The sequence below is a fragment of the Lepidochelys kempii genome, chromosome 2 (genome assembly GCF_965140265.1).
Source record: "Lepidochelys kempii isolate rLepKem1 chromosome 2, rLepKem1.hap2, whole genome shotgun sequence".
Taxonomy (NCBI): domain Eukaryota; kingdom Metazoa; phylum Chordata; order Testudines; family Cheloniidae; genus Lepidochelys; species Lepidochelys kempii.
This window is the reverse complement of record NC_133257.1, coordinates 237,964,778-237,988,935: the sequence shown is the minus strand read 5'-3', so window position 1 is coordinate 237,988,935 and position 24,158 is coordinate 237,964,778. Positions and strand designations below refer to the sequence as shown.

Sequence of the window (24,158 nt, the reverse complement as noted above, 5' to 3'; positions counted from 1 at the left end):
TCTTCCCTTGAAGTCCAAGTAATGTAGCTCATCTAATTGACCGAAGCTTCAGTAGTCCAGGAAATAAGTCCAGGGATGGTGAAACTTGTTGCTGAAGTGCATGTGCTTCTACTTCTAGGAGTTGGTGTTCTAATATCAGAGAGTAAGTGGCAATAGTGTGCAGAAAAATATTTTGACTACTTTAAGAACTGCTTCATTCCTCTTCTGAAGAGGAATTCATTCACTACTGCTGATGCCTTAATGATGGCTACTCAGACAACCCCTTTCTGCCTCATCAGAATACTTTCTCTTAATGATGCTTTTAAAAACAAATCCTAGTACTTTAATTCTGATGCCATGGACTTCAATTTGGGGACTACAGTTTTCATAGGAGAAGAGGTTTATCAGAGTTCTGTTCCTTAAAAACTGATATAAAATAGATTTTGGTTTCAAGGACTTCACGTCCCTAGCTTACACAAAAGAGTAGATTTACTCAAATTTGGAAATGTTCTGAAAGGAAAAAAGTCCTAAGAAATCTGGGGCTAAAAGTACAAAAAAACAATTTTGAAAATACTTTAGTTCAGTAGTGGTGTAGGCTGTTTTGGCTCTGAAGGGGCAGGAAAATTTATTTTGGAGCAAGTGTGACTTGTTTGGCTTTGGTCTGAACTTCCTCTACCCACCTAGGGACCCTCTTCCTATAAGCAAAGTCATCAAAACTTTTTTTTTTTTTACTACTGACAAAAAAGCGCACTTGAATGAAAGACTGTGAAAGCTCATATAATAGCAGCTTTATTTTGTTGTGTAGGGAACAATGAATTCAAAGTGAAAAGCATTTGTTATAGAAAGATAAATATTTTAAGAAACTCTGCAAGGAGTCAGGGGTTGTAGACAGTACTTATTCTGTTCTGCTTAACCTTGCAAAAACAGAATAGTTAATATATTAGTCTCAGGCTTGTTACAATGCTCTTTCATACTCATTTAGATATCGGTGTTCTTACTTTGTTCCAAGTGCTAAATGAAAATAAAGGGTACAATTAAGAGTAGAAAATCCAACATAGATAATCCAGAAATAATGTTTAAAACAGAAGTCAATATCTAGCTGATAAAAAAGAAGGAAAAAATCAAGGCCAATATCATACAAATTGAACAATAAATAAGGGATAAAAATATTTCAGCATGTATTGAGTGATTCCAAAGTACCTTGTTTGTAAGAGGGGAATGAATTAAACAGCTTAAATATGAATGTTTTAAGTGCATTTGTCAAACTGTCTTCTAACAATGTGCCAGTTAGGAGTGTGGAATACCAATATACTGTGTGGAACAATGAACCACACTGCAACTTCTGTCAAAGAGCAGATTTCCTTTTCACAGAGACCTAAAACACTTTTCTTCTGGGCCTTCGTAGTAAATTAGTTTATTTAAAAATACAGCAGTGTGTTATCCGTGCTCAAACCCAGATGACTTTTTTATTTCCTACAGAGCCAAAGCTGTGATGGCTGCAAAAATGAGTTGTAATACAACTTGATATATGTGTAATGAGTAACTGTACTGTGCAAACACTGAGGTCTGGTCTATAACTAAAAAATAAGTCGACCTAGCTACTTCAGTCAGGGCTGTGAAACACATCATGCACTATGTGATGTAGCCAGGTCGACCTAACCTCCACTGTAGACATAAGCTAGGTCAATGAAGAATTATTCCATTGGCCTAGCTACTATGTCTGAGGGCTTGTCTTCATTACCAGGGTAAGTCGACCTAAGTTACACTAGTCCAGCTACGTCAATAACGTAGATGGAGGCGGCATAGCTTAGGTCAAGTTACCTTGGTGTCTTCACTGCACTGCGCTGATGGGAGATGCTCTCTGGTTGACTTCCCTTACTCTTCTTGGGGAGGTGGAGTACTGGGGTTGACTGGAGAGCGCTCTGCGTCGATTTAGCTTAGCTTTGACTCACTAAATCAACCAGTGCTGCATCGATTGCAGCAGTGGCAATCTCCTTGTAGTGAAAACCAGCCCTCAGAGAGGTGAATTACCTACATCAGCTTTCCATTCCTGACTTGTGTTCCCCATTCAATCCTGTGTCTTCACATCTCTCTCTTAGATCATCTCCTGGATGTCTCATTTCAAACTGAGCTTAACAAAGCCAAAACTGAACTAATGATCTTTTTCCTCAAATCACTTCACTCCCCCAACTTCTTAGGGTTTGTCTTCACTATGGGCTAAATCAGCGCTGCAGCAATCAATGTAGCAGCATCAATTTAGCAGGTCTGGTGAAGACGCGATAAGTCAATGGGACAGCATTCTCTCGTCAACTTCAGTACTCCACCTCAATGAAAGGTGGAAGCGATGTCGACGGGAGAGCATCATATACTTTTTATCCACAGGACCCTTGCTTCATTAAGGGCAGATGATGCATGGTGCTAACTTAGTGAGCAGCTATTCAATGCTTTGTTTTTACCTTCTTTGTTCAGTGTCTGGCTGTGGGCCCTGTTTACTGCGCGCTATTCAAAGCCTGCTACAAAGATCTAAATATCATTTCCTCATATGTTTTTCTGTGGGGCTCCTCACTGTATTATCCACTTTATTATCACAAACTTTAATTTATCTTCAGAAAACCCCTGTAGTATAAGTAGGGTGACCAGATAAAAGTGTGAAAATTTGTGACGGGGGAGGGGGTGAGATAATAGGCACCTATTTAAGACAAAGCCCCAAATATTGGGAATGTTCCTATAAAATCGGGACATCTGGTCACACTAAATATTAGGGAGGTGATGCTATCCCCATTTTACAGATGGGGAGGTAGGACACAGATTAAAAAGATTCCCCTAATTTTGGGTGCCCAATTTGAGATGCCTAGGACCTGATTTTTCAGAGTTCTTGGCATTATATAGCAACTTTTATAATCAAGCACAGGTCCCATTGACTTCAGCTGCAGATGTGAGCGCTCAGCCTCTTCTGCAAATTAGACCACGTGGTGTCAAGTTGGGCACCCAGAAAACAATGAACAACTCTGAAAAGTTTGGTTTAAGTGACTTGACATCACACACAAATGGTATGGCAGGGGCAAGGATAGAATCTAATTCTCCAGGTTAGCATTAAACTCTTAACCATGAGACCCTCCTTTCTGTTCTTGCAATCTTCTACCTCATTCACTACATACCTTCCAGCTTTTACAACATAGGAGGCAGGGATCTTATAGTCACCAGCTGCCTGTACTATACAACCCTGATTCGTCCCCAGTGCAGATTGATCCTCTGGGTTGAAAGAGGCAGGGACCCATGGAAAAAATAGTATGTCATCATGTAAGTGAAGACTATATTGTAAGGCATATGCACAAAGAGACTGAATTAAAGTTGCACACACAACCTAAATTCTGGTATTTCCTGACTTGAGTGGTTGACTTTGCAACATTAATAATATTTTAATATAGGTTTCTTCTTTGTGTGCTTGCTCATGTTGATTCCATTCTAGGTGTGTGCACGCCCACGTGCACCATTGTCAGAATATTTTTCCTTAATGATATCCATAGGGCTGACTCTGGCGCCCTCTGGAGGCCCACACTCATGTACCGGGATATGAGGTGCCGCCAGCCCTACGCCCTCTCAGTTCCTTCTTACTGCCCGTGACAGTTGGTCGGAGCGCCTTCCCTCTTGCATCTGCAGTTCTTCAGCATCTTCCACCCCTGGATCCCCCCTTCCCCTTCCCTGACCCTCTTCAGGGACCCTTCTCACAAGGAACTTTTCATTCAGGAGGTGGACACCTCCTATGCCTAAGGTGGTAGAGGAGGCCCCTTGTGATGTGAAGGAAGAAAGGGTTCTATTCCCGATAATTCCTAATCCCGAAGGCAAAAGGTTCTCCTAAAACCCATTCTGGAGAAATTCATCACCTCAACAAATATCTAAAGAAACTGAAGTGTTGCATGGTCTCCCTAGCCTTCGTCATCGCCTCCTTGGATCCAGGAGACGGGTACGCTGCCCTCGACTTGAAGGATGCATAATTTCATATTTCCATTTTCTTGGGGCACAGATAGTTTCTCTGCTTCTTGATGGGCCAGCGCCATTTCCTGATCACAGCACTATCCTTCGGTCTCTCCTCTGCCTTGAGAGTATTCACAAAGTGCATGGAGCCCATAGCCGCTTACCTGAGGTGTCGAGGGGTACAGGTTTATCCGTATCTCAAATACTGGCTCATAAAGGGATGGTCTCAGGCCCAGGTGCAAGGGAACCTTGATCTGGTGCTCTCCACCTGTCGCAAGCTGGGTCTATTAATAAATTAAAAGAAACAACTCTGACCCTTGTACAGCATATAGAGTTTATGGAGAGATACTCGACTCTATGCAAGCCAGAGCTTTTCACCTGGAGGCCCATTTCCAGACTATGTCCGATCTGATCTCTCACTACCGCCTACGTGTGCCTCAAGTTGTTGGGCCACATGGCAGCTTGTACTTACATGGTATGGCATGCACAACTTCATCTCGGACTCCTGGAAGCATGGCTGGCAGCAGTCTATGTCCCCAACAGATGCAATCTGGACTGGATAGTCATGGTACAAGATCACATCCGGTCATCCCTGGAGTGGTTGTCGGAACCTAGCTTGGTATTGGAGGGAGTTCCCTTCGCGGCTCCATCCCTGTCAGTGACTCTGGTCTCCAGTGCTTCAGACCTGGGTTGGTGATCTCACCATGCAAGGTCGCTGTTCGCAAGGCGATCGCTCCCTACACATAAATGTCAGAGAGCTCAGAGTGGTGCACTTGGCTTGCCAGGCGTTCCTGCCTCACGTGAGGGTCAAGGTGATCCAAATCCTGAGACAATACTGCAGCAATGTTTTATATCAACAAACAAGGCAGAGCCCTTTCGTCGGCCCTTTGCTGAGAAGCTCTTTGGTTGTGGGACTTTTGTGTGCAGCATGCCATTCATCTCCGTCTCACACCTCCCTGGGGGAGGAATGTGTTAACAGATCACCTCAGCGGGACCTTCTTGTCTCGCCACGAGTGGTCACTCCATCTGGAAGTTGTCAGTGTAATCTTCCAGAGGGGGGAGACTCCCATTGTGGACTTACTCTCATCTGGGAAAATCAGGAAGTGCTACATCTTCTGCTCGATTTGGAGGATCAACAGAGGCTACCCATCTGACGCCTTCTTGCTCCCCTGGTCGAGGGCTCTGCTGTATGCCTTTCTGCCAGTGCCATTAATCCACAGAGTCCTCATGAAGATCAAGCAGGGCAAGGCGAAGGTAATCCTGATGGTTCCGATTTGGCCTCGCCAGCATTGGTTCGGCACACTGCTGGAGCTCTCGGTAGCAAATCCACTACAACTACCACTCTGGCTGGACTTGCTTTCCCAGAACCACAGCCAGTTACTGCACCCAAACCTAGCAGCTCTGCACCTGACAGCTTGGTTGCTGCATGGTTGACTGTGGAAGAACAGACAAGTTTGGCCCGCGTTTAACAGGTCCTGATGGTTAACAGAAAGCCCTCCACCATGGTGACCAAATGGAAACGATTCGCATGTTGGGCCACGGACGAAAATCTTCAACCCAAACAGGCCTCACTCCAGTCAATCCTGGACTATCTTCTGCATCTCAAGCTCCAGGGCCTATCTCTTTCATCAGTCAAAGTCCACTTGGCAGCTGTTTCAGCCTTAAACCCTCCAGTTCAGGGCAAGTCAGTCTTTGCTCATGACATGGCGGTCCAATTTCCAAAAGGTCCGGAGGAGCTCTACCTCAAGTCCGTGACCCTGTCCCACCTTGGGACCTGAACCTCATACTGTCAAGGCTCGCAGGTCATCCATTTGAGTTGTTGGCTTCTTGTTCCATTATGCATCCGATGAAGTGAGCTGTTGCTCACAAAAGCTTATGCTCAAATAAATTGGTTAGTCTCTAAGGTGCCACAAGTACTCCTTTTCTTTTTGCGAATACAGACTAACACGGCTGCTACTCTGAAACCTGTCATTACGCAAGGCACTGCATTTAGCCGTATGGAGTGGAAATCTATCAACTTCATGAAAAAACTGCGGAACCACCTGATTAACATCCTCTATAGCAAACAGGGAAAGATTAAGAATGAGCTCTCAAAACTGGATACTCTCATAAAAAAAACAACCTTCGACACAAACTTCCTCCTGGCTGGACTTTACTAAAACTAGACAAGCCATTTACAACACACACTTTGCTTCTCTACAAAAGAAAAAGGACACTAAATTATCTAAACTACTACAAGCCACAAGGGGCCACAGCAATGGTTCCCTTAACCCACCCAGCAATATTGTTAATCTATCCAACTATACTCTTAACCCAGCAGAAGAATCTGTCCTATCTTGGGGCCTCTCCTTCTGCCCCTCCACCCCCACGAACATGATACAGTTCTGTGGTGACCTAGAATCCTATTTTCGACGTCTTCGACTCAAGGAATATTTCCAACACACCTCTGAACAACATACTAATCCACAGAGACCTTCCTACCAACACTACAAAAAGAAGGATTCTAGGTGGACTCCTCCTGAAGGTCGAAACTGCAGACTGGACTTCTACATAGAGTGCTTCCGCCAACGTGCACGGGTTGAAATTGTGTAAAAGCAGCATCACTTGCCCCATAACCTCAGCCGTGCAGAACACAATGCCATCCACAGCCTCAGAAACAACTTTGACATCATAATCAAAAAGGCTGACAAAGGAGGTGCTGTTGTCATCATGAATAGGTCGGAATATGAACAAGAGGTTGCTCGGCAGCTCTCCAACACCACTTCCTACAAGCCATTACTCTCTGATCCCACTGAGGGTTACCAAAAGAAACTACAGCATTTGCTCAAGAAACTCCCTGAAAAAGCACAAGAACAAATCCTCACATCCCCGATGTGGGGTATTCTATCTGCTACCCAAGATCCATAAACCTGGAAATCCTGGGCGCCCCATCATCTCAGGCATTGGCACCCTGACAGCAGGATTGTCTGGCTATGTAGACTCCCTCCTCAGGCCCTACGCTACCAGCACTCCCAGCTACCTTCGAGACACCACTGACTTCCTGAGGAAACTACAATCCAACGGTGATCTTCCTGATAACACCATCCTGGCCACTATGGATGTAGAAGCCCTCTACACCAACATTCCACACAAAGATGGACTACAAGCCATGAGGAACACTATTCCTGATAATGTCACGGCAAACCTGGTGGCTGAACTTTGTGACTTTGTCCTCATCGATAACTATTTCACATTTGGGAACAATGTATACCTTCAAATCAGCGGCACTGCTATGGGTACCCGCATGGCCCCACAGTATGCCAACATTTTTATGGCTGACTTAGGGGATGAGAGTTGAGGAAGCGTTGTTCTAACACTCCTACTCTACTTGCGCTATATTGATGACATCTTCATAATCTGGACCCATGGAAAAGAAGCCCTTGAGGAATTCCACAACAATTTCCATCCCACCATCAAACTCAGCCTGGACCAGTCCACACGAGAGATCCACTTCCTGGACACTACAGTGCTAATAAGCGATGGTCACATAAACACCACCCTATACCGGAAACCTATTGACCACTATTCCTACCTACATGCCTCCAGCTTTCACCCAGACCACACCACACGGTCCATTGTCTACAGCCAAGCTCTATGATACAACCGCATTTGCTCCAACCCCTCAGACAGAGACAAACACCTACAAGATCTCTATCAAGCATTCTTACAACTACAATACCTACCTGCTGAAGTGAAGAAACAGATTGACAGAGCCAGAAGAGTACCCAGAAGTCACCTACTACAGGACAGGCCTAACAAAGAAAATAACAGAACGCCACTAGCCGTCACCTTCAGCCCCCAACGAAAACCCCTCCAATGCATTATCAAGGATCTACAACCTATCCTGAAGGACAACCCATCACTCTCACAAATCTTGGGAGACAGTCCAGTCCTTGCCTACAGACAGCCCCCCAACCTGAAGCAAATACTCACCAGCAACCACACACCACACAACAGAACCACTAACCCAGGAACCTATCCTTGCAACAAAGCCCGTTGCCAACTGTGCCCACATGTCTATTCAGGGGACATCATCATAGGGCCTAATCACATCAGCCACACTATCAGAGGCTCGTTCACCTGCACATCTATTAATGTGATATATGCCATCATGTGCCAGCAATGCCCCTCTGCCATGTACATTGGGCAAACTGGACAGTCTCTACATAAAAGGATAAATGGACACAAATCAGATGTCAAGAATTATAACATTCATAAACCAGTCGGAGAACACTTCAATCTCTCTGGTCACTCGATTTCTGATCTCAAAGTGACTATCCTTCAACAAAAAAACTTCAAAAACAGACTCCAACGAGAGACTGCTGAATTGGAATTAATTTGCAAATTGGATACCATTAACTTAGGCTTGAATAGAGACTGGGAGTGGTTGAGTCATTATACTAAGTAAAACTATTTCCCCTTATTTATTCCTCTCCCCTCCCCCCCCCCCGCCCCCCCGTACCTCGACGTTCTTGTTAACTCCTGGAAATGTGCTGGACGTGGCCCACCTTGATTATCACTTCAAAAGGTTTTCTCTCCCCCACCCCACTCTCCTGCCTGTAATAGCTCATCCTAAGTGATCTCTCTCCTTACAATGTGTATTTTTTCATGGTCTGTGTGTATATAAATCTCCTCACTTTATTTTCCACTTCATGCATCCGATGAAGTGAGCTGTAGCTCACGAAAGCTTATGCTCAAATAAATTGGTTAGTCTCTAAGGTGCCTCAAGTACTCCTTTTCTTTTTGTTCCTTTCTGCTATTCTCGTGGAAAGTCTCCTTTCTGGAGTCTCTGAAATTAGAGCACTTACCTTGGAGCTACCCCACACAGTGTTCTATAAGGACACAGTTCAACTGTGGCTACACCCAGCCTTTCTGCCCAAGGTAGTTTTGTAGTTTCATACTAAGCAGGACATATTCTTACCAGTCGTCTTTCTGAAACCTCGTAAGTCAGACGAGGAGCATAGACTACACTCTCTGGCGATCAGGAGAGCACTAGCCTTTTATATTAAAAGGACTAAGCTGTTCTGTAAGTCAACGCAGCTCTACGTCATGGTTGCAGACAGAAAGAAGGGTCTTCCTGTGTCTGCTCAGAGAATTTTGTCCTGGATCACTGCCTGCATCAGGTTTTGCTATGAGCAGGCAAAAGTGCAATTGTAACCACCCAGTCAACCAGAGCGGAAGACTTGTCAGCAGCCTTCCTGGCCCAGGTGCCAATTCAAGATATCTGCAGGGCCGCTATCTGATCATCCATCCATACATTTATGGCCCGCTACGCAATCATCCAGCAGTCTTGGGATGATGTGGGCTTTGGTAGATTTTGGAGCCCTACCTTGTCTAGTCATTATTATTGATCATGTTTATTACAGTAGTGCCTAATGGCCAACCAGGAATGGGTTCCCACTGTGCTAGACGCAGTACAAACGCAGAGTAGCAGACAGTGCCTGCCACAAAGAGCTTACAGTATAACGAGACAAGATACATAGGGTGGGGGAAGAGGTGGAACATGCAAGCAGAGTGAAAAATGTGATGGTAGCAAATATCGTATTAATTACATGATTTTTTGAGGGGTGTGTGTGCGCATTTAGGTAGGAGGGCGTAAGCTTGAGGGGACATTGACATGAAAGAGGCTAAAGGGGTCAGGGCAGGGAAGAAGAGGGTAAAAGGGGCATTTGTGGAGTGAAGTTGAGGTGAAGAGACCATGAGGGAGCAGATTGGAGCATTGATTGATTGGAGCAACCAACCAATCAAATGGGAGAGAAAGTCCAGTAAAAAATGTAGAAAGTTCTCTGAATGTCTGAAGGTCCCTTCTTTGGCTGTTTCAGCTTTTCAAGTTGCTCTTACCGGATGGAGTCTCTGACTGGTTCCTCCCTAGGGTTTTTCCCTAAGGCTGAATCGTTGGGGGATGGGGTGGAGAGAGACACTACCTGAGTCCTAGTGCCCCCAGAGTATGCTTGGGAGAGGAGTGGTTCTGGCTGGGCCTCATTTTACCCCCTCCTGCCAGCGTACCAGTCCCTGCTTTGGGTACTTCTATAGCTGCTTCTACTGGTTGGAGTCCATGCTTGTGCTGAGGAGGGGGGCAGTGTTCTAGTAGGTTAGATGTTTTTACTGGTTAATGATAATCTAAGTTATTTATGTCATCTTTTTATTTTGTTTATTTTATTTGTGTCTAGATAATGGCGATAGGTGAACAATATAAATTAAAAAAAGATGAAGTATTCTCAAAGATAGGAAGATTTTAAAGACTTTTCAAAAATGTTTTCTCTATTTTAAGATTTAGCAGTGGAAATTCTACTTAAAATACCTCACTTATGTGTGGAGAGAAGGTATTTAAATGATATGTGTGTTCTCCTTTTGAAAAAAACCAAAGAACGTTGCATTCTACAACTATGAAACTTTTTAAATTTTGGCAACACTATTTAGTAAAAATTTATAATAAAATCTAAGTATTTTAATTTGTTGAAATACAACTTTTTCTTGCACTGTTGGGATTCATATTAACACTATTTTGCCCTTCTTTCTGAATTATTTTAATGACTGCAGCAAATCCACTGAACTGTCTGTCAAAATGTGGGTGGCAGGCTATTATTCCACTTAATAAATCATAATTTACAAGAGGTTTTATATTCATTTTAGGGATAAACACTTTATGCTTTGTATTTTCATCAGCAATGTAAAATGTAATAGATACTTAAAGCAATATGTCAGAAATACAGGCATAGAAAACTGAGGGGAAAATCCCAAATGTTTAGTTTTTCTGTGGGTTGGTCTACATACTGAAAATTTTTTCCATCTGATTTCATGTTCTTAGCGCTTCAACAGAGGTGGTTGATGAATTGCATCTACATTATTGCCACCTACAGATTTATAAAAGGATGTTTCTTTAGTTACAGACACTCAGCAGATCAGTTAACTCAATAAGGCTGTGTTGTCATATTTGTTTTGCTACTAAGCATACTTATCTTTTTTGTGCAATTGTCTTCCAGATTCATGAGAAACTGCATTACTATGAAAAACAGAGCCCTGTACCCATACTCCATGGTGCAGCAGCCTTGGCAGATGATGTAAGTGTCCCCTGCTGAGATCACTGGTACCAGGTCTCCCAAAAAACTGTCTGCAAGCAGAACTCCTCATAGTGCAAACATATGAATGTAATCCTCTGAGCTGAAATCATAAGAAGCTGCAAATGTTTCCAAAGGTGCTGTCATCACTGGGCTTATTGCTGATATTACTTTGATTTTTATTCACTTTCCTGTTGTAAAAACATGGCAAGATAGCCTCTTGTTCTGCTTTGGTAACTATGTAATAGAAATTTCAGGTTGGAATTCTACTGGGAGGGAAAAGCTGTCAACTGTTGGTGTTTTGAGAAGGTCAGAGACGAGGAATACCTGGAAAAATAAAGACCAATGAGATAGCTGTACTGTTGACAGGACAAGAAGAATGACACATAATACTACAGAAATGAGGCTTATGAAATACATAAAAAGGTGGGGTTGTCCAAAAAAATACCTGTTTGAAAACAAAACAGTAGTGATTTATGGATATTAGAGCTTTCCAAATTACCTTTATAACTAAAAATAAATTATAGAAGTGGTCGGCATTGATAGAGTAGTTAATTTCCTGTTACTATAATTTTTATTTTAAATGAAAAAAAATCCAACCTGCATTTCTTGCTGTTTGGTTAATTCCAGGATTCAGATGAATTTTGCACACACCTGTATAAACTATGACTGAATCTGAGGAAGGATGGAGAGAGAGATGTTTTATTAAACTGTGGTTTAAGTGAAATCCATTAGTCTTTGTTGTAATTGGTGATTTCAGGTTTTTTTTTTTCTTTTGATAAACACAATATGTTTTAGGATTAATTTCAAACATGGAGGCCTTGAATCTTGATGCATTTCATAAATCTTCTTTGAATGCTTAGTTATTGTTTCTATATAATGCCCGTACATTTTAAATAAGCTATTTGTTTATCTGGCATGAAACTATTGACATATTTAGGGTTACAACATATCTTACAAAATGAAGAATATCACTATGTTTGAAACATTCATGAAAAAGCCCATTTATGAGAATTTAATCATGTTTCAGTGAGAGGATATAAACATCCTGTGATGTATCAAATATAATAAAAAATTTAAGGTGGCATCAGAGGTTTATATTAACAATGTTTTATTTGAAGTAACTGCATTTAGGCAAATAATTATTTTGCAACCTAGAAAGGTCATAAAAATGTACTTCCAAAATTCTGTTCATTAACCTCTTGTCACACAGCGTAAACCAAGTTAGAGTTTGAGTGCCTTATCTTTTGAGTGCACAACTTAAAACACTTGAAATGGTCCTGATTTCAAAAGTTCTGAGCACCTGCTCTCTGAATATCGGGTCCCTTTAAGATGTCTCTTGGAGTGCCTTATTTCTTGGTGCCCAAACTAATCTCTGCTCAGTTCTGAAAATTTAGACCATTGATCTTTACTACACTAAATATGTAATAAAAAATTAATAGCATATGTTCTACAAGAAGTGTATGCATTAGAGATGTGAATCTGTGATTTCTGCGTAATGGTAATTTTTAAGATTTGACTTTGGTTGATACCTGGGGTTTCTAGTACTTTTGTCATTCTTTTTGTGTAATTTGAAGAGTTCACATTATGGGCCCATTCCTGTAAAGTGTGGAGTTCTACTGAATTCAAGCTAAGCACTTCTTAGAACCCAGTTTTGTGCGCTTGTGAATATGTTATCAGTACATTTTTATGGGATTGTAAATTAACTTGTACACAACATATTTTGTATAACTTTAAAATACATGGAATTGGGGGATTAGAGTTGCATTAAATGTTTGGCACTCTTGTTGACAGCTAATAAGCCTTCAAGGATTTAAGAGCATGTTAGTGGTATAACAGGTTTCAGAGTAACAGCCGTGTTAGTCTGTATTCGCAAAAAGAAAAGGAGTACTTGTGGCACCTTAGAGACTAACCAATTTATTTGAGCATAAGCTTTCGTGAGCTACAGCTCACTTCATCGGATGCATACTGTGGAAACTGCAGAAGACATTATATACACAGAGACCATGAAACAATACCTCCTCCCACCCCACTCTCCTGCTGGTAATAGCTTATCTAAAGTGATCACTCTCCTTACAATGTGTATGATAATCAAGTTGTGCTGGAAATGGCCTCTGTGTATATAATGGTCTCTGTGTATATAATGTCTTCTGTAGTTTCCACAATATGCATCCAATGAAGTGAGCTGTAGCTCACGAAAGCTTATGCTCAAATAAATTGGTTAGTCTCTAAGGTGCCATAAGTATTCCTTTTCTTTTTTAGTGATATAACAGAGACAAGGTAGGTGAGGTAATATCTTTTATTGGACCAACTTCTGTTGGTGAGTGAGACAAGCTTTTGAGCTACACAGGTCTTCTTCAGGTCTGGGAAAGGTACTAAAAGCATCACAGCTAAATACATGATTGAACAGATAGTTTAACATAAGTAGTTAGGACATATTCTAAGGTAGAGGTGAGCAAACTTTTTGGCCTGAGGGCCATATCAGGTTTCCGAAATTGTATGGAGGGCCGGTTAGGGGAGGCTGTGCTTCTTGCTCCCTGATGGTGCCCATGGGACTTCTGCCCCCATTCAACCCCCCATTCCCTGCCCTCTGACCGCCCCGACTTCACACCTCCACCCCCTGACCACCACCCCAAACTCCCCTGCCCTCTATCCAACCCTCCCTGCCCCCTTACCGTGCTGCCTGGAGCACTGGTGGCTGGCAGCACTAGAGCTGCGCCGCCCAGAGCACCAGGACAGGCAGCCGTGCTGCCCAGAGCATTGCGCCGGCAGCGCAGTGAGCTGAGGCTGCGGGGGGGGGGGGGGGAATAGTAGGGGAGGGGCCGGGAGCTAGCCTCCCCGGCTGGGAGCTCAGGGGCCGGGCAGGAGGCTCCCGTGGGCCGGATGTGGCCTGCGGGCCGTAGTTTGCCCACCTCTGTTCTTAGGGATCATTCAAGATGAAGTGGCCTGTTAATACCCCTGTGACCATAGGACAAAAAGAGGGGGTTAGTGGGTTACAGATCATTGTAATAAGCCATAAATGCAGTGTTTTTATTAAGACCATGATTTTTAATGTCTAGCAAAGTTAAGAATTTAAGTGTCCAGGCTCATCTTTTGATAGTGTTGTTCAGATTTCCTTTGAGGATGAGGACAGATAGGTCAGATATAGAATGATCGTTTTGTGAAAAGTGTTCACCTGCGGGTGTTTTTCATATCACTCTATATCTGACCTATCCATCTTCATTCTCAAAGGAATCCTGCATAACACTTTCAAAAGACAAGCCTGGGAGCTTAAATCCTTGCCTAGCTAGACACTAAAAATCATGGTCTTAATAAAAACATTGCATTTATGACTCATTACAACAATCTGTAACCCACAACCCCTCACCATCCCCCTTTTAAATTTTGTCCTATGGCTTGAGGGGTGTTAATGGTGCCTCTTCAGTTTGAATGGTCCCTTAGAATATATGCTACCTGTTCAATCTTCTAGTTAGCTGTGATACTCTGAGTACCTTTCCCAGACCTGAAGAAGAGCTCTGTGTACCTTAAAATCTTGTCTCGTTCACTAACAGAAATTGGTTCAATAAAATACGTTACCTCACCCACCTTGTCTCTCTAATATTGTGAGACTGACATGGCTACAACAACAATGCATATTAGCAATTTAACAGATGTTGTTTTTCAACAGATTTTGAATGAATGGTTCTTTTCCTGCTGCTATTAACTGTTTTATAGTTAGAAAAACAAAGAAATATTCTTATTAATAAGAAATGCCATATTTCCTGCGTGTTATAAAACCAAAACATGGAACAGTGCTCCCAAAAATACTAAGTGTTTTTATGAGTTTGTTTTTACGCTTATGATTGGTACTAAGGCTTTTGATAGTAATTATGAAGGAAGCAGTTGCAACCAGGCTTCAAATCTAAACATTTTCATGCATACCCCAATTTCTTATAAGGTGAAGTTATTATGCCAGAGGCCTGTCCACACCTTATCACAAAGCCAAGGTGTTCAGACTATACTATGTGGTTAACATAAAATCAAAAACTACAGAAAATATATTATTATAATGCAAATGCTCACTCAGAAACCAGATAATTTAAAAACTGTTATTTGAATCAGTACTGTGCTGATGTAAAGGCTTTCACAACTTTCTCTCTAAACCCACAAATGTCTTCACCCCAGAATCCCCTCTCTGTCCTACCTCTGTTCTGGCATGGTCTCTCCTCTTTCACGATCTCTGGCTCTGGTTTGCTTTTTCTTAGGATTGCTTCATATTCCCCTCTCTGTAGTCGTTGTCCTCTATAAAATTAGGTGAAGAATGTACTAGGTAAGATGCAACAATTCCCTTAAAAGGGAGAATTTCAGAAGAGCATCTCTGAGACTTGTGTTCCTGCAATCCTCCATGTGTTCAGGTGATCAGTCATTGCAACAACACATACCCAAAGTACACTGCACAGGTCACACCAGAAATAACCCCTTACATTAAAAAAAACTCTACAAAATAACGTACTACTTCCAAAAATGTAGCAACAGCTGTGGTGCCTTTTATATGCATACCAGCAAACATTCTCTTCAGTTTCTGTTTCCCTATAGGCAACACCAGAGTTACTGTAGATGCTTTACATTTTTATGGCAATAGTATTTCCTTCTGAAGACTTTAGTCGAGAACAAGATTTTTTTTTTGCTTTTTCAACTATTCAGAGCTTTTTTTTTCAAGTTTATAAGTTGTGTTTTTGTTGTTGTTTTTTAAAAAAAGCCTTTAAAATTGTCATGGTTTTTCTGTTTCCTCCTTGCTATGGAATACAACTCTTCTGAAGCTTGTATATTCACACCTGTGCATAGTCCATTATCTTGGAGGATCAGCTCTGCTATAGTTTACCATTTGTGTGTAACACAGTTTAAAGGGAAAAAAACTGATTTGAACCTGTTCATAATCTTACTCATTAAGGAATGTGTCTTTGTCAGTGAAGCTGCCATTGGTAGACTTTAATCAATAGTAATGAGCAGTATGAAGCCAAAGCAAGAGAGTACAAAGGGAACCTGCAGTGCTTAACTGCCACAGAAGACACTAGGAGCTAGTATCTTCACAGATCATGTTCAGCTTCTTAAAACTAACTGAAAAACCATAGTACACTAGACCTGTCATTAGTTTGCATTGTTGCTTGGTTTTATGTGCCTGAAAACACTTCAGTCTGCTGACCATTAAGCTGATTTCCCGTTGTAAACGCCTATAGTATTAATATATGAATATAATAATAATAATACCTAGCTCTTATATGGCAAAGTACTTTATTGCTGTTTATGATCAACTTTTGTCTGTGTCGGTCAGAGTTAAACAGTTATTAGAATGTATATGGTGAACTTTCTTGTCAATTTTATTAATCCTAAATCTGAATTGTAAGGATAATGGAAAATATATGGAAATTATTCTTATTAGCTGTTTTTATATTTTTAATGTTTAGGATTTTATAATTGTATGATGGAGATATATATTGTATAAAAATTACATTATTCATTTAGCAACTTTTGAAAATCTTTTAGTTTGATTTCTGTGAACTGAAAGTAATTTTAACTTTAGTATTTAGATCAATAAAATTACTTGCTGCAAATAACCATTTTTCTTTGAGACATTTTTATAGTATTTATTTAACATTAAAAAGTGATTATATGAAATCGTTTTGGATGAGGTACTGTGTAAAACTTCATAATTCTAGACCAGATTTCAGTGATGTAAAATGTGTTTTGGCTTTCCCCTGCCCTGGAAAAATAGCTGACGTCTGAAATCCTATAGTAGTAAAAATATGCATCTTAAATCCAAATTAGTTAAGAATTTAGTGATGATAAAAACTCAAACATGAGGAAAGTAGCTCTGGAATTAAATGTTAGACTGTTGATCTATTGTTCACCAAATCACAACGTTGTAGTATTACCAAACATAAATTACTGATCTTGTTGTTAGGACATATTCTGTAGATTTTGCATGTTTGAATAGCTGGTGACCTGTTGTAGGCCATAGTATGATTAACCTGCTTTACATTTTAACAAGCTACTTGCCATGTGTGGGTAAACATAATAAAAGGTTCAGACTGCTTGCTCTGTAGGGGCATTTTGCTTCTCTTCACCAGCCCTAAACAGCAGAGCTACTGTGGGTTTTTGGAAGCAGTGTGGATTTCACCACCTCATTCAGAAGCTGTTTTTTATAGACAGTGTCAAAGTTTGATCCAGTCGTTTTTACAAGCAGTCCTTTGTCTGCATGCAAAGGACCATTCACTTAAATGAAGTGCTGGGATTTGCTCTCATTGCTATAAATCAGAATGCGATCTGGCTGCACTGTTGCCAGATATGATTACTTGAGTTAAACTGAGCCGAAAAGCCTGGCTTAAATCTGGTCCACCGAGGGCCAGAAAAGAAGCGCAATGATTGATAGTCTGTTTTTCTTCATGCTGGCTTCTGTTTGAACACACTGGAAAGTAATAACCTTGAACAGGATAGATTCTCAGTTGTCACTGAGGCACTGGGTAAAACAATGCTCTTACTAATGTTCTTTGTGTCAATTCAATCTCCCTCACAGCTGGCTGAGGAGCTGCAGAGCAAGCCACTGAACACTGAGATCGGAGAGCTGTTGAAACTACTGTCAAAACCTAATATCAAGGTGAGGATGTGTTACACCTGCAAATCACACGCATACCCATTTTCTAAGGCTCCAGAAGGTTTTGTCTGTTTCAGTCAACTTTTTCAAATACTACGAAGGAGGGACTCAGTATTAATACTGCAAGAAAGGCAGTTAGTATTACCAGTAGATTGTAATTGTTACTGACATTCACAAAAGAATTTCAGTGGAGCGGTATTAGTTATTTACAACAGCTGCTTAAAAAAAAAGGTGTTTAAGAAATTAAACTTGCACAATAATTTTTTTTTCAAATGTCTTTTAGTAAATGTATACATATGTTGAAACCACTGTTATGACTTAACTATAATTTCTTTTTTAATTGATGACTGGTACAGAATACATGAATTAAAGTGAAAAGTGTGAGTAATGTGTATATATATAAAGAGTAGGATTTTATACCTCAGATGATGCATGTAGTTAATGTAGTTCTCAAAAAACATCCAAAATTCTCCCAATTATCATACAAAACCTCATAGGATTCCATAAAATGCCCTACATCAGGGATTCATCACTTTTCAGCTGACAGTAATATATGTATGCTATAATCAAATTTAACCCATATTAGCAGCTTCTTTTGTTTGTTTTTCACTAGGGATGGGATGAAAAAATAAGTTAAACAGGTATACACTAGTCACTAATGTATATGTTCCTGTGTCTGGGTTAATGACTGTTTAGACAATAGCCATTTTGGTGGTGAAGGAGCAGAAGTAGCTCCATATAGTGGAGTTACCTCTTTATAGTCCCTCCGTTGCTCAGTTTTATGCAATGGCAGTAGTTCAACAGTCAAGGTACTGTAGTACCTATTAACTGTTATAAGACTGAAGGCATAAAGCAATGACGCTTTCTATTCTCAAGGTCTTGCTGTGCACATATGATTTTTGTTGTTATCCCGTACCTGTGTTGCACGGTGATAGCCTGCTTTTGGTCCGAGGTGATAGACAATACCTAAACTTCCTTAGCATGTTTCACTCAGCCTGCCATTCAAAAAAATGCCAGTTCCTCATTATCCACACCTATATGTTACTGGATATTCTCAGGTGGCGGTAGACCGTGCATATTTTTCAACATTGAGGCCTTAATGGAATGAGTCTAAAGGCTGTTCTCTGGTCCCAATTGTATTGTTTTAAGAAACTAAATCACCACCTTTCATAAGGAGTTATAAAGGTGTAACCTATTATTTCAATTTTCAGAGTAACAGCCGTGTTAGTCTGTATTTGCAAAAAGAAAAGGAGTACTTGTGGCACCTTAGAGACTAACCAATTTATTTGAGCATAAGCTTTCGTGAGCTACAGCTCACTTTATCGGATGCATACTGTGGAAACTGCAGAAGACATTATATACACAGAGACCATGAAACAATACCTCCTCCCACCCCACTCTCCTGCTGGTAATAGCTTATCTAAAGTGATCACTCTCCTTACAAATTTCAGAGGAACAGCCATGTTAGTCTGTATTCGCAAAAAGAAAAGGAGTACTTGTGGCACCTTAGAGACTAACCAATTTATTTGAGCATGAGCTTTCGTGAGCTACAGCTCACTTCATCAGATGTTTACCGTGGAAACTGCAGCAGACTTTATATACACACAGAAATCATGAAACAATACCTCCTCCCACCCCACTGTCCTGCTGGTAATAGCTTATCTAAAGTGATCAACAGGTGGGCCATTTCCAGCACAAATCCAGGTTTTCTCACCCTCCACCCCCCCACACAAATTCACTCTCCTGCTGGTGCTAGCCCATCCAAAGTGACAACTCTTTACATAATCAAGTCGGGCTATTTCCTGCATAGATCAAGGTTTTCTCACATCCCCCCCACCCCCATACACACACAAACTCACTCTCCTGCTGGTAATAGCTCATCTAAACTGACCATTCTCCAGGTTTAAATCCAAGTTTATGATAATCAAGTTGGGCCATTTCCAGCACAAATCCAGGTTTTCTCACCCTCCGCCCCCCCATACACAAACTCACTCTCCTGCTGGTAATAGCCCATCCAAAGTGACCACTCTCTTTACAATGTGTATGATAATCAAGGTGGGCCATTTCCAGCACAAATCCAGGTTTTCTAACCCCCCCACCCCCCCTTTTTCAAAAACCACACACACAAACCCACTCTCCTGCTGGTAATAGCTTATCCAAAGTGACCACTCTCCTTACAATGTCTATGAAAATCAAGATGGGCCATTTCCAGCACAAATCCAGGTTTTCTCACCCCCCACCCCCATACACACACAAACTCACTCTCCTGCTGCTAATAGTTCATCCAAAGTGACCACTCTCCCTACAATGTGCATGATAATCAAGGCGGGCCAGGTTGTTTGTCCTGCTGCAGTGGCTAGGTCAAGTATGGAGGCTAATGAGTCTGCTAAAGCTTGGCGGCAAGAGTGAGGTGATAACCCTGTCCTTGTGGTGTAGCATCTGGAGGGGGAACAAAGAGCCACACTGTTTTAGCATGGGTTACAGTGGTTGTCTACTCTGATAAATTTGGTCCGCTCTACACAAATTCAGCTTGTTTTCTTTGATGTGTTACTGGTTCTTGATTGGGACCTCTAGGTGCTACCCGAATACAGATAAGTTTGGTAAAATTTATTGAATTTTTGTCAGCATGTTCACTCATTAAACAGTGACTGCTCGTATTCTCCAGAAGACCATTGATGAAAACTGTCTTTCCCATTCAATGATGTACACTTATGCAATTATCTTGTTCCTCTTGCTGAGTTGTTACTAGAGTTAAGTGGCTTACTATATACCCATGTAATGGTTGAGTTATCATTCTGAACTTGGCACCTTTTGTGTGTTTGGATAGGACATAACTGACAGGATTCAGTTGTTCCTGCATTTGTCTTACAACAGGGATTTCTGGCTTTCTGTTCCAAACCCTTTCCTCCCAGAATGCAATGTCTATGCAGTGTGGTTCCTGTGGTGCTGTCATTGAGCCTCTTGCCTTTTTATTTTACCTTCCAGGTAGGGGCTCTGCAGAATGACTCCTAAGTCTTAGCATGCTCCTTCACAATTATATTTGCCCTATGCGGCATCCCATTCTCCTCGTGAATATGCTAGCATTACATATTGATTACATGCACCCATCCCAGTACTTAGTATCTCATTAGTCTTAGGGCCTCTGTTTTTTAGTTTTAACTAGCTAAACTCATTGTGACAATCTTAATGGGATTTCTGGGAGAAAAACATATGTTCCCATGTATAACCTGTTGCCTGTTACTGCACTAGTATGAATCTAACAGCCACATTAACATAGCTGAATATCCTTTTTGGCTACAGGAGAATGGAATGGCTGGACAGACTGTAACAGACTCTTTGTGTAACCCTGCTGGGCAATCCTGAGAAGACAGAAATATATAAGACAGAAAACTCCTCACCTCCCTGCATGGCTGATCTTGCTAGACCTTGGGCATGGGCATGAGTGGAGAGAAGGGACTTTGTGCCTGATACTCTTGCGACACACCTATCCCTGGGCAGGTGGCTAGTGAGGGGAGGGAAGAACCTTGATCTCTCCCCCTGACATATTAGCCAAGAAAGAATATGATATATTCAATAATGGGCTCTGGATTAATTATTTCCTTTCATCCTTTGCCCCTCTGCACCCCGCTCCCCCTGCTGGGCAAAGGGGGAAGCAGGGAGGGAGCTCTGATTCCTTATAGTCCTAATTCTTCCCTACTCCTTGGACTGTGCAACTATGTGTTGTCCTTATGCAGTTTATTGAGCAGTGTCTAGCCCTACTGAATTATTACATACAGAATTGATATTGACTCCTGAAAAGTGGAGGGGTGTTTTGTGGGGTTTTTTTTTGCGGGGAAGAAGGGTTGGTCTGGGGGAAAATGTTCTATAGAGCAGTTTCCAAACAGTTAAAATCTCCTGGGATAACTGAATATTTTTTCAGTCATGAAAATTGTTCACAACTTGGTTTATATGGTAACTGGAGGTTATTGTTCTGTTGGGGGATCTTCCTCTCCTGACCCAGGTTATAACTGCGATTGTACGTGGGGCCAGATGGAGTATTTCTTGTTGTCTTCCATCCCTGCTTTAATCTCTTCACTGCCCTGCTGCATTACGCCAAGATCATGATCCCACCCGCTTTGTTGTGAAGAGTGTCAGACACAGGACAATGAATGTAAGACCAGTGGCACCCAGGCTGTACAGGATTAATTAGCAATAAGGTCTAGAGGTTTTTAGCAACTGTGTTAATTTGGTGAACACAATAAAACATTATGAAGTTAACTTTTACTGATAAGATGTCTGAGTATGTGTACTTCTTATCTGTTGGTTTTGTAAAGCACTGACAAGTTCATGTTATCCCAGTGTTGTTTCCCATTCACAGAGGAATGTCCTGAAGCAAGAAATAACTTCCACAAGAGACATTTAATTAGTTGGAATTGCGACGTTTAAAATGTAATTCAAACTTATCCCAAGGATATTCTTTTGCAAAGAATAGATTTTAAATTAAAGGGACTTTGCTAATATTTTAAAAATGTCACATAATATTCTACCACACCTACCCCAGAATTCCTCTTCCTATACTGTAATTAAATGCACTTGAAATGGAGGCATTTATCTCCTCCAGTTAAAACAGAACACTGAAACAGATGAAAGTGTTTGACTCCAGGAGGAAATCAAGTGGTTTTCTTCATCTGTGCATAAGATATCTGAGAGTGGATTAGGACCAAGCATTACAGTTTGAGGAAAGACCGTGTGCTTGTTCGGTCATACAGATTTAAAATACAGCTGCAGAATCCTATGAATGTGAACCATGCAAACAGCTAGTGTTGTTATATTTGCAGTATTGGATATTGAGTTATGATTTAAACATTGCATCATTACTGATACCTAAAGCATAAACAAATATTTTCATACTTTATAACTTATTCTCACTTTTTCAGCCTGTTCATCACAAATTTATAACATAGACTGATAGTCTTGCCTCACTCCTCAGACATAATCTAATGTTAAAATGTGTAGTGAGGTGTACGACTTCTGTAACTTCTTTGTACAAATATTGACTTAATATAGCTTAACTCATCCCTCTGTAGGTCAATAGGTTCAAAAGGTCAATTTAACATTAGTGTTTTTGTTTACAGTTTGATATCTGGCACCCTAATAGTGATCACCATTGGCTAGATTATTCACCAACATGAGTAAGTTTTACACAATCTAACTCTGTGAAAAAGGACATTATTTGTGATATTGGCACAATGGGAACTTAAAGTTGCAGGGTTTGTATTTTGTGTACTTAATAGATTATGTAACCTTGTTTCCCGTAATGATATAACAGTAGTGTAATTAACACAAGCCACACCCCAATGGCTTACATTATGTGACACATTGTAGTGTGGTATGGAGATTAAATGTAGTAGGAGAGCTCTGAGTTAATATTTATTTGTGTACATATACGATAGTTATAGGCAACCGTCGATCCACCGGATCATGCTGTACACGTAAAGGTCTAGTCAGGTGCCCGATGAATCAGTTTATAGCTGACAAGCCCAGTTAGGGAGCAACACAGCTTGTTACAAATTTCATAGATCCATGTACTGTCTGAGTTGAAGTCCAAGATTATAGCACGCTGCTTTCTTCTTTCTCGCATTGCTTCCATCCTCTGAATTAAAGCTGCTTCGTGTTGAGCTGCACCCAGTGCCAGATACTCCCTCCAGATTGAACGGGATTCTGCGCGCACCCCTTCCAGTTTTCTACACTGATGTTGAATGACTTAATATCATTTTTGCACACGTCATGGTCCTGTCATAAAGGGAACCCCGCTTTCTAGAGCCACCTCACATCACCCTGAACAAAATATTCTTGGGGATACAATCTCTTCCCATTCTCCTGACGTGACCAAGCCACTGCAACCTCCTTTTCTTGATAATAGTTTTTAAGTGTCAGTCCTGCATGCTCCAGCACCTCTGTGTTTCATATTTTGTCTTCCCACTTTTTCAGGCATCTCATATGGAAACTGTTCAGTCTCCTGACAAGCCTATATATATTTATATAAATATATAATAGTTAACTATAGGATATAATGTACTATGTTTCTTTAAGCTATGCAGCTTAGTTTTGTGGTACTGTTTGTGTACAAAGAAAAGGAGTACTTGTGGCACCTTAGAGACTAACAGATTTATTTGTTAGTCTCTAAGGTGCCACAAGCACTCCTTTTCTTTTTGCGAATACAGACTAACACGGCTGCTACTCTGAAACCTGTTTGTATATACTGTATAAATTTGTTTACTCAGTGTCAGTCAACAAAACCTGTATCATAGAGTCCTGGAAAGTGAGAACCTTATCTGTGTTCCCCAGCTGTCTGTTTTTAGTGTGTATTACAACAGCAGTGTTCAGAGAGCATATCCTGGGACTCTGTTACTGTCTTAACAAAACAGATCTCCTACTAAATTGCCTTCTGAAATTTTAATACACTGAGACGGCTACCTTGTGCATCTTTTTCAAAA

At 41.1% G+C, this 24,158-nt stretch overlaps 1 protein-coding gene across 8 annotated transcripts in view; it reads left to right on the top strand.

The window, feature by feature from the left end:
- MPP7 (MAGUK p55 scaffold protein 7) overlaps positions 1–24,158 on the top strand; it is a 337,800-nt gene that overhangs the window by 191,550 nt on the left and 122,092 nt on the right. For all 8 annotated transcript variants that reach the window (XR_012157600.1, XM_073334350.1, XM_073334349.1 and 5 more), the window contains 2 exons: positions 10,977–11,054; positions 17,605–17,685. Coding sequence is in view for 7 of the 8 variants with exons in the window: in XM_073334350.1 (XP_073190451.1) it covers positions 10,977–11,054; positions 17,605–17,685 (159 nt within the window). In the remaining variant the exon portion in view is untranslated. The remainder of the gene's footprint in view (positions 1–10,976; positions 11,055–17,604; positions 17,686–24,158) is intronic.